Below are 11,245 nucleotides of genomic sequence, written 5' to 3' on the forward strand. Positions count from 1 at the left end.
TGGACAGAACCAAGGCCTTGTATGGTCTTCGGACCCAAGCCTCTGGGGAAACCAACTACTTACAAAGACAATACAAGTTTTGGACAGAACCAAGGCCTTGTATGGTCCTCGGACCCAAACCTCTGGGGAAACCAACTACTTACAAAGACAATACAAGTTTTGGACAGAACCAAGGCCTTGTATGGTCCTCGGACCCAAGCCTCTGGGGAAACCAACTACTTAAAAAGGAAAAACTGTGTTACATGGATTTCCTAGTTTGCCCTCAGATCCTCAAAGCTAAAGGGACCAGTATAGAAGGGAGTAACGTGTTTCCAAAAGCATAACTGAAGTCATGCAGTGCTCGGTCACTCCCTCGGATGAATTATTTAGAATTTGTCGTCCTCATACAATATTCTCGTGCTGACTACGGAACGTTCAACCGTTATCTCGGTTAGTTTCCTAAGTTTAACTTACTATGAGTTATTACTATTCTGCCTGATAGTGTCGATAGATTAGAATTAGTTGGATCGTGTTTCAAGAGTTCTTGCTTTAAATACTGCCGAGGAGAAACACACACATGGAGCACACCAACTCACAAAGTAGTTTTATCAAAGGAACAGCATTCAAAACAAGTAAAGAAATCACCATTTTTTACTAAAGCAAAGAGATAGTACAGTGTACAATGAAAAACTGGAATCAGTTTGTATCAAAGCTCACTACATAACCAAAGAGAAAGGAAGATACAAGAGAATAAAGTAAAAGCCGAGGAAGTAGATCAGAGGAGAGGTTGGCTACAGCTCCAAGACGTTGTTCTTCCTCAATGCTTTCACTTGCCCACAACTCAAACAGCAGAAGAGACCCAACTTGAGCCTGACACCGCTGAAGGAAAGGTGCAGGGAGTTGGAAGCTGAGGGGCTTTCTCTAAATATTCGCCCGCCGCAAGGCAGAGGCGCTGAGGGCGGAGAATCTTTCTTCTGACACACCAAAGTTTTGGCGTGAACAGAACCTGCTTCGGATTTTGACTAAAAGAGGGAGAGACATCCTTTCCCCTCAATCGAAATGGAGTACTCTCTTGAACTTATGCTTCCTGTGCCCATACCTCACCATTTTTAGTCTCATAGGGGCACGGCGCTCCTGTGATGGAGGGAGTTCTTTCTTCCCAACTCTCGCCTCAAACATGTTATGCTAAGGGAGGACAGCACTGAGTATAGGAGCTGTGATTTGGGAGAAAACTAAGGAATTGGTGCGAGGGTGAAGTAACTTTCTCTTCTATTTATTTATTTAAAGAAATAAGGTGGTGGCATTTAATGCACGCAGCGCCCCCGGGAACGCTACGGACAAGATGGCTTAGGCTCAATCTCCAATGCCACCTGTAACCAAGGGATTAAAGGAGTCTCTGGAAGGTGCACCTCGAACATTGGGACGCCAGAAAGCACCACGTAACCATAAACTACGTAAATACCCTTAAAGTTATGGGCCAAGTAAATTCGCGGTCCAGGCCTGTTCTGCATGGAGGCCCAGGGACAATGGCCCCCACCGAGGAATAACTGTTGCCGAGGACAACTTGCTGCTCGGCACCTCGTGAAATACCTGAGGAAGAGGAGAAACTAAACTCAAAGAATCTTGGACAGAACCTAGGCCTTGTGTGGTCCTCGGACCCAAACCTATGGGGAAACCAAGTACTGAAAAAATCTAAGTTTAAGGCAGAACCTAGGCGCTACGAGGTCCTCGGACTCAAGCCTTTTGGGAAATCAACTGCTCGGATGGAGAAGTTTCTCGGCTCAAATACGGGAAAAGGTTAAGGCTAGTATGCTCAGGAGATGACGAAATGGCCTGATGATCGTTAGCCCAAGGAAACTACTCATTGGGAAGGTGACATATCCTCGGACAGTTACTTCTTACACCTTATCTAGCACTTAGGCCCCATCTCGGCTAATTTAAGGTAAGCCTCGTTTCTCACTGGTCGGATTGTTATGTCGAATAATAATAATTTTATTAAAGTTGTGGTGGCGTCTTTTTATTAACAAATATTTCAGCCTTAGTTACCATTAATTCAAATGCTATATTATTGTGCCGAGCAGCGTGTATAAACTTATAAAACATGAAAATAGAACATGTGAAATAAATGAATAGCAACTTTTATTAATATGGAAAATTGTTACAACGTACAAAGAAGGGCTTAAACAAGCCTATACAAAAAATGAACTGTCAAAATAACACTAGCATCCGCAGTACAGATAAGTAAATAATCAGCTGCCTTTTAAACTCGCCTTCAAAGCTTTTCCAATCTCTGCCTCAGTGCTACTCATATCAGGAGACGAACCTTTTTAGAAAAAGATAAAGGAGAAGGAAGAAGAATTGGAAGACATGGAAGCACTTCAGCAAGCTCTTGTCACCGAAGAGTGCCGAGGAAGAAGAGGATGGAGGAGATGAATGAGGAAGATGGAGGACATGAGCAAGAGAAGGAGGAGAAGAAGAGGGAAGCAATGAAAAGAAAGTAAAAGGAGCAAAAGAGGGAGAAGGAAAAGCCCCAGGATGGAGCTGGTGGTGGAAAGAAGAAGAAAGAAAAGTAGAAGGTGGCACCAGTGAACAAAGAGAGGAAGAAACAGGGACATTTAGTCCCTGCCCTAGTCCTGACTCCTAGCACACCGGTACCACATTAGATATGCTCATGAGAGAGCAGGTGGTGATGATGCTGTGTGTTCTCGGCTCAGTCACGTCGAAGATGCGACGTGACGAGTTCCTGCTTCGAATTTTGGCTGAAAGGTAGGCGAGACAAATCTTGAGTCTCCGCCACCCTTGCCCCGATCGAGCCATCTCGAGCTTAGCCGGAACAAGGTATTTTTGGGACGGAGAATGTTTCTTCATCACCTATGACTGTGGTGAACGTATTATGAGTCAAGGTATAATCGGAGGGTAAATGTAAACTCTGGGAGGAATCTAAGGATTTCAGTGTTCTGGGGGATTAAATGATTCACATATGAAAGAAACAACTCATGTCCACCCTCTTTATATAAGGGACGAAGAGGATGGCATTAAATATGTTCTGATCTTTAAGGAAATATACCAGCAAGAATGCGACTGTTTCGCTCCCCCACGTTATCAGTAGCCATTGAATTTGAGAGGTCTCGTGAAGGAAAAACATTAAAGACCTACTTCGGGTAGCCAAACGGACAGAACGGATAAAGGCTAAATCAAAAAGGATATCTCGTAGATAGGAGCGTTTCCTGAGCATTCGGATAACTGCCAACGCCAGGGAAGGGTCGAATTAAATGAGCCGTAATAAATGCTCGGAGTTACCAAAACCCCCCTCTCCAACCAAGAGGCCGGACAGCAGGGTTTTGAGGGGCTATTGTGGGGTCCAGTAATTGACGGGCCAGGCCTATTTGCTGATGAAGGGTCCAAAGGCCTAAGCCTAAAAAGGTCATGGCCAGAGCTCAAGAATAGTATGGTCCAATTGGCTCGGAGAAGCAGCCGAGGACAGTGCAGTCCTCGACTGACCCAAGGACAAGGGCAGAAAAGTAAAGGAACGTGCTTGAAGGAAAATCTAAAATATCTAAGAAAGGCTTCCTTTGCCACCTTCCCCATGCGTATCTCTGCGCCTAACAGAGCCTTATCCATTAACTTTATCAATAACTCTCAACGACTTAGGTCTGGGACTGATGGGACAAGTATCAGTGTTGGAAAGGTTGACCCTACACGTGGACGAAGGAAATTGAATGCATGCTAGTATAAAAGAAAAAATATGTAACCTAAAGGAGAGAGTCCCAGGGGAAAAAGAGGAGGGTTCCAGAGGTGGATACACCTGAACCATATATGAGCTCCTTAACAAAACCACCGCCGGGTAAACATGACTTAGCCTTTCGATCCCACTCTCTACAAATGATATTGTATGGGCCCATTTACGTGCGAACCCAACTCAACCGCGGTTTAACGCAAATCGTGTCCCTACAGCTACATATTTTGAAAATCTAACTATTGAATTGTATGTTTTTTATATTTTTAAAACGCATGTCAAATTCATATCAATCGAATGTTATTTACTATTTGATCCATAAACTTATTTTTTACGTATAATTTTATATTACAAAAACTCAAAATTTAAATATTTGATTGGTGACATAAACTATTGATCTTTAATCTTTTTAAAGTTTTGCAGGTATGGAGGATATAAGAAAAAAAATTGTAATCTAATTGTGAATTTGTAGAAATTCGTATCTATTAAAAAAAATATCGAATGGAATTATACCTTAGTCTACAACCAAGTTAATTTATTGCTAAACTTTGTCTAAAGTTTAATTATATTAAGTTTAAAAAATTTCAAGGTGGTCACACATTTTTTTAAGGGTAAAAAAATCATAAAATTTTTATATTTTACATATGATAGTGATTTTTTTTCTAGGCCAGGGTGCTCAGTGATTTTCTTCAGACCACCCTGGCCATAATGTGGAGCCGCCAGTATCCAATGCAAATCACAATAATTTCTGACAAGTGCTCACTGTACACCGTGAGTTGTACAACAAAATCATGCTTTTCGAACAAGTCCACGTGAAGCTCCCGTGTGTTTGTAATAGAATACTACATCTACGTGAGCAAGCTGAAAGCTGGCTTTAAACAGTGTATGTTTCTCTAAACCTACGATGTAATCAAAAGCGAAACTAAAATATGCAGATTGATAAAGGCTGGCATGAATGCATCTTTACTTTTCTGCGTTAACTCATGTGCTAACACCCCGAAATAGATTAACTGCTATTGATACACATCAGTGCAAATACAAATTTCATGATACAAGCTGCATATGTGGGGTTTGAGATTGTCAGATTGAGAACCTTCCATCGTTTGGGACCAACGACCTTAAAAAGAGAGAGTGAGAGAAGCTGCAGCAAATTATTTGACTCAATAATTGTATGAAGAAATCACACGTTGCTGAAGAAGAGTAGCAAATCATTACAGAACACAAGCAGACCCCCACCACTCCAAGCAATGCTCTTCTACGTTTTTCTGTGTCAAATCCAACAATTGATTGGCGACTAGCTGACTAAGTGAGCACCATGCTCTGTTCAGATATTAAACCAACTTCAACAAATCCTTTTCTGTGATAATCTTATATCCCTAGTGGCTAGTTCGGTTAAGTGGCATTTGACAAAGATTGAGCATGCCATAGCCCATGACCAACTGGCTAATCCAGCTCAACCATTTCCATGAAAAAAAAGTCTTTGGTGAATGATGACGAATTAGTTCAGGTACAATAAGAATGAATTAATAATGATAATGGAATGACTTGTGGGACAAACATGACAGTCGAAAATTACAAAAGCAATGCAAAAAATTGCAATGAGACCAATTAGGTACAAATACAGCCTAATTGTCATCAACAATAAGGCAAAGAAGATGCCCTTCAGCATAACCCTCACATCAGAAAAGAAAACAAACAAGATCTGATGAATAACAATTTCTAAAATTAATTCTTCTGAAAAAGCTCAGCATGATCGCAGGGACAATTTTAACTTTCAAGTAAGAAATACACTTTAGAACTAAATTTGAATTAATCCAATTGCGCAGCAAGAGTCATTGCAAGATTCATTCCCTACTGCCAAGGCTCTGTGAAATACATGCTAATATATAAAAAATCCAGCGACAGGAATGTAGCATGTCCCTCCTATACAAAAGGATTTTTTTTTTAATACTAGGGATTAAAATAAAAGAAAAAGACATCAGCAGCCACTTCATCTCCCCAAAACTAAACTTCCAGGAGGCATAAGGAAGCCTGCCTGGAAAAAATCAAGGGGAAATGAACTATAATCCAGGGTGCTGAAACTAGTTCTCCAGGTGACTTGCTCTACCACAATATCCGTCAGAAAGATCTGTCTGTTGACATAATATTGCAGAATAGTTTGAGCAACCAGTGGATTTGTGATTTAAAAGAAGCATATATAAGTCAATCTACCTGAAGCACTCAAATCCTAGGAAGGCTTGTACTGTCAGATGATGAGGCTTTCTTTCCATCATACCGCTACCAAAATAAAATAAAATAAACTTAATTATCAAGAGCAATAATATGATACCGAATCATCGATAGCAATTAAAATGTCAAGCACACAGCCTACATTGATCAGAATTTGGAAAGAAAGATAGGTGTGTATATACCTGCTTTCCAAATGAGAATGGAACATATTTGTATTTGATCATGTGTGTTATCTGTCTCCTCATAGTTAGAATAAAGAGTGCCAACCAATAGAAAAGCAGTATTGGCCAGAAAACAGGTACATCAAATGCACTGAAGAATGTCATCAAAAAAGCAATGCAAAAGGCCTTTGTGATAGAGTACCTTCCAAGGAGGAAAACCGAGATTTCAGTACACATTAAAGTGTGAAAGTAAGTTACAGTGAGTTAAAATTTCCAACATTTTGGTAAAAAAATGACAGCGTAAACAATGGAAACTTTCATGATCATTTAAGTAATTTTGGTATAAGAGTAACTTGGACAATGAAGTCCTCAAGAACAATATCTAAAAAGAACCTCTAACAAATAAAAGATGCAAATTAACATTCTCTATAGGGTCAAGTTCAATTACTTAGATACATTTTTGTGTAATTTTTTAACAATGTTACACACTTCATAACTTTTCATTTTTTAGGTATGATAAGTTTACAAAGGACATGCAATTTATAATTAAAAAAAAAAAAGAGCGTACGAAGGACATGGAATCTAATAGTGGACTTCGCACAATATTGATCCAAGATTAAGTTATTGACTGGTATAACATTACTTGCATTTTATACCAAGTGTAACTTAAACCCAACCCTCATTATATAATACCATGAAAACAAAAAAAATCATAAGTATTCTATATATAATAGGGTTAAAGGTTATAATAGCAAATGACATTTGAATGATGTAAAATTTGATAGATATAATATTACATAGAATAACACCAAGTTTAATTTAAACCCAACTCTTATTTATTTAATATTAGAAGAAGAAAAAAAAACAAATAATGTCAGAAAAGATTACTCCAGTATTATATTATGAATGCACTAAATCAGCTGTATTGGCCTAGTATCATGCAAATGGAAGGAATAAAATGTTCCCAAAGAATATAAAATATCCAATGTGGAAATTATATAACTGTGTGTGTGGGTGAATATGTCTACATGTAAACTTAAGTGTCTAGAGTTTGCTAGCATTTTAACCTTACTGCACTATTTAACCCTTTCATTTCAGTTATTCCATAACCTCTTTTCTTACAGAATTTTGACAATAGTTAGGTGGCACATTTTGAAACATTTGAAGATTAGCTTATCACTTCTTATAGGGGGCATCACATTAATCCAAAGTGACATTTTCTTTATGTGAATAGTTCTCCTTAAATAAACATGGATTATTATATAATCTTTTCTTAGTGTGTATCCACTCCAAGCCTCCATGATCAACTTGTGCACTGGGAACGTCCCAGCTAATCTCCATGTGGATTTCACCACTTCTCACCATTGTGTAACAATTCAACAAAAACAAGCTAGTATACTATAAAAGATATTTTGATTAGTAAGGTACACTTAGTCACCCAATCAGTTTTGAACCCACAAACTCACCCCGCATCCCATTATTACAAGAAAAGGTGCGCCATTTTTATTATAGCTCTGGTACCATACATAAAAAGATGATCATTGGGATTTACAAACAACTCAAACCAGAACACAATCCAGATTCCAATTGATGCAAATGCCAAAAGGCACAAGAAAAAGCGCCCATCTTTTATTCTATCGTCCATCTAAATTATCCAAGATTACTCTGAAATTCCACAGACGAACAAATCCGAAGCCTAAATGACCATTGACCATTAACATCCTAGCTTGGCATGACTAAACCTTCACTAATTAATCTTGCTTTGGGCAAAGCACATGTACCATTAACTCAAATCAAATGCATACACGGACTTATCTACATGTATCTAGCAATCAATAATGCAAAATTCAAAACAAGCAGAAAATCAAAAATACAATATTGCTTGTAAAACCCTTAACAACTATCATATCAAAATCAAATCAAACCCTAAATCAAATTCCCAGAATTTTCGGCGACATAACTGATTATCAACAAAATTTCAATTCAAAACATAATACTGATATCCACAGCTCATCAATATCCCCAACATCACGGAATCTCGAAATGCCAATCCCCCCATATATAAGTACGAACCATTGTCAAAAACCCTAAAAACGGCCAAAAGACAAAATTGAGGAAAACGCACCAGAATTTGAACTCAGGGAGGCGGCGAACGAAGGGGCGGAACTCGTCGGAGCCACGCGTAGGGAGGGTGGGGCCATCGGAGAGGTCGTGGATCTCGGGATCGACCTGAGGAGAGAGAAAGCCAATGAGGAGGTTGAGGAGGTAGATGCCGAGGCCGTAGGAGACGATGTAGAAGCCTTGGAGGAAGTAAACGCGGACGGCGTAGATGAAGGCGATCACGACGACGGCGATCCAACGGTTGAGAACGTGCGGTGTAGACTTGTCGAGGAGATGCTGGTAGCGCTGTGACACCGTGTACGTCCACCGGGTGATCACGTTGGCCGGCGAGGCTTCATCTCCGGCCAGTGCCGCAGCATCCATTAGAATTTTCGGACTTTTGGGACTTTTCTCTCTCTCTCTATCTTCCGTGCTGGTTGGTTGTGAATTTTGGATTGTTTCGTTTTTTGTTTTTTGGGTTTTCCTTTGGGTTCTGCGAGTGGGGAGTGTGTGGGGGCAGCGCGGTTTGTTGTGAACGAGTCGTGCTGGTGCTGGTATCGTAAAGTAGTGGTGCTAGTTTTAGGCTTTTAGCTTGGAGTTGGACCGGTTCGGATTGTTGGGATTAGCTGGGCTCGTAAATAAGTAAATGGATTGGATAGAATGGGCCACTTTTTCCCATCAAATTAGGTGCTTGTCTAAGTAATTTGATTTTCAGCCCGTTTAGGTATGTTGTAGGAAAGCCTTTAAAAAAAAAAATAATAATAATACTTAATTAGTTCTTTGACGAGAAGTGTTGTATTCACAATATTTTCACAATACTTTTATAATAAATTATAAATAGTAAATGTGGGGGGACGAGGATCCAAGACAGCTGATAAAAGGGGTAAGGGCATTTCTGAGGAGATAAACCTCGGGAAATATTGGCGGGATGTCCTCAGAAAGTACTCCCTTAACTCATGTAGAGGTTGAATGGCCACAGTTGTCGAAGGCACCAAGAACACCTATCTAACCTTGGAAAGTTGAGAGTCAAAGTTAAAAGGAGCACGGCGCAGCCCGATGGTGGAAAAGGGTAACTTAGCATTAAACAAGAAAGAGAGGAAAAAGGAAAGACAAAGCAACCATCCCCTCTACATTAAATGCACTGCAACCACTTAGCTGGCCACATTAATAGAGAAATGACCATGAACAGTGCCCACACAGCTCACATCTTAGTGTAAAACCTTCTAGCAAGGCCTTGATGGAACAAGTATTAAGGAAGTTTGATCCTAACCCTCCAAATGTAGAGTCCATATGCATTTCGGCTAACTATATAAAGCCAAAAAGTACCTGGATCAAAGGGAGTTCTTTTTTGAGTTTTTAGAAAAAGAGAGAGAGATTATCCACTTGTAACCTCTTCCTCGAACTGAACCAAAGGACGAACACTTAGCCATTTCAAGGCTTTTTCTAACTGAATACATTCATATCACACCAAAGGCTGATCTGACTATCGTTATTTACCTTATAATTGGTATTTAAATGTTGACCTTGCATCCCACCTCTAAAAATTAATTATGTAGGCAAAAAGTAGCACGTTAAAAATCTGTTAGTCATACTTTTGGCCCGCTACAATTTGTGCCGTTTGTGGGAAGGTCTCCTAAAGTACCCCTATAAAACCTCTCTAGTATGGCAAGTCCCCGGCGAAGTGGATCGCTGGAATCCACAGGCTCCCAGCGTAGAAACCATTTTGTTAATCTCGAGCAAAGAAGGGATCGTCATATGGCCCATACTCACAGCGAAAGAGTGTTCCTCGTTCACTCTAAGCGAATTGGTCAGCATGAAGTCAGTCATAATTCGCATGATGAGGAAGTGTATAATCTGGAGAAGAAGATGGAATGGTTACGTCGACATCTTCATCACAAAACTCGAATGAAGGAGGATAGGACTGCTTCCCCAGATCAAGATTTAAGTACTGGAAGCGACGAAAGTTACAGACCTCAAAGTAAAACTCCGCCCAGTGAATCGTTTACATCATCATCTCATCGTACTTCAAGGCGAAAACACTATCACAGAAAGTCTAGAACTCCACCAAAGAGAGGCCAGGGGCACGATGCCATGGGAAAGGCACTCCTCCAGATATCTCGCTCCCCTTTTTCTCAATGTATTGAGCAGGCTGAGCTCCCTCATCGTGCCCACTTTCACCATTTATAATGGTAAGACCAATCCTATTGACATATGAGCTACTTTAATCAAAGAATGGTCATCCATTCCAAGAATAAAGCTCTTATGTGTAAGCTCTTTCCCTCGAGCCTTAGTCTGGTGGCAATGAGGTGGTTTAATAGTTTTGAGGAAGGATTTATACATTCTTTTGAGGAGCTAACGTGGGCCTTCGGGGCAAGATTTGTGACATGTAGTCGAGTCCCTAGACCCCTAGACTCTTTACTTTCGATGTCCATGAAAAAGGGAGAGACCTTGAAGAATTATTCTGATAGATATTGGGAAATTTATAATGAGATTGATGGGGATTTTGAAGATGATGCTGTATGAACCTTCTAGGTAGGCCTTCCTACACACTTTGACTTGTGGAAATTGCTTACTATGAAACCGCCAACCAAAACTCTAGCAAGGGAAAGACTAAGGTTTTCACCCCTAATCGAAAGGATAGTTCGTCAGGTCGGTTCACACCTTCTCAACCAAGGAAGGATTTTTTCAATCAAGTGTCCCATAGCCTTATTGGCCCCCAAGTAGTAAACTCGGTGTTTAAAGAGCCAATATATCGAGTGTTAGAGAAGATCAAGAATAAGCCCTACTTTAAATGGTCAAATAGAATGGGAGGAGACCGCACTAGAAGAAACCAGAATTTATGTTATCATTACCACCAAGACCGAGGTTACACAACCAAGGATTGTAGGACTTTACAAGCCTTCCTTGACCAGTTAATTAAAGCTGGCAAGTTGAAGCAATTTTTACAACAGTCAGACAATTAAGGAGGTCAGCCAATAGTAGGACCTTAGATAGGTGGAGCTCCCCAGTCATCCTTGGGAACAATAAATGTCATCTTCAT

At 40.1% G+C, this 11,245-nt stretch overlaps 1 protein-coding gene across 2 annotated transcripts; it reads right to left on the reverse strand.

Annotated features, from left to right (window-relative positions):
• Positions 1 to 5,418: 5,418 nt before the first annotated feature.
• Positions 5,419 to 8,764, reverse strand: LOC126732822 (protein RER1A-like). Of its 2 annotated transcripts, none has more exons than XM_050435856.1 (4): positions 8,231 to 8,764; positions 6,127 to 6,307; positions 5,927 to 5,992; positions 5,419 to 5,638 (listed from the first exon to the last, which is right to left on the reverse strand). In XM_050435856.1, the coding sequence occupies exons 1-3, from the start codon at positions 8,587 to 8,589 to the stop codon at positions 5,936 to 5,938; spliced, it is 597 nt and encodes a 198-aa protein (XP_050291813.1). In that variant the 5' UTR covers positions 8,590 to 8,764; the 3' UTR covers positions 5,419 to 5,638; positions 5,927 to 5,935. The 2 variants fall into 2 exon arrangements, with proteins under 2 accessions (XP_050291813.1, XP_050291812.1); XM_050435855.1 differs by having other exon boundaries at positions 5,419 to 5,847; positions 8,231 to 8,763.
• Positions 8,765 to 11,245: the final 2,481 nt, after the last annotated feature.

Source organism: Quercus robur, chromosome 6 (assembly GCF_932294415.1).
Source record: "Quercus robur chromosome 6, dhQueRobu3.1, whole genome shotgun sequence".
NCBI lineage: Eukaryota > Viridiplantae > Streptophyta > Magnoliopsida > Fagales > Fagaceae > Quercus > Quercus robur.

Coding starts and splice junctions, on each gene's coding strand:
- LOC126732822 (XM_050435856.1), bottom strand. CDS start 8,589: ATGGATGCTGCGGCACTGGCCGGAGATGAAGCCTCGCCGGCCAACGTG. Junction 6,308..8,230: donor CTCCCTGAGTTCAAATTCTG/GTGCGTTTTCCT, acceptor CCTCCTTGGAAG/GTACTCTATCACAAAGGCCT. Junction 5,993..6,126: donor CATTCTCATTTGGAAAGCAG/GTATATACACAC, acceptor TTATTTTGGTAG/CGGTATGATGGAAAGAAAGC.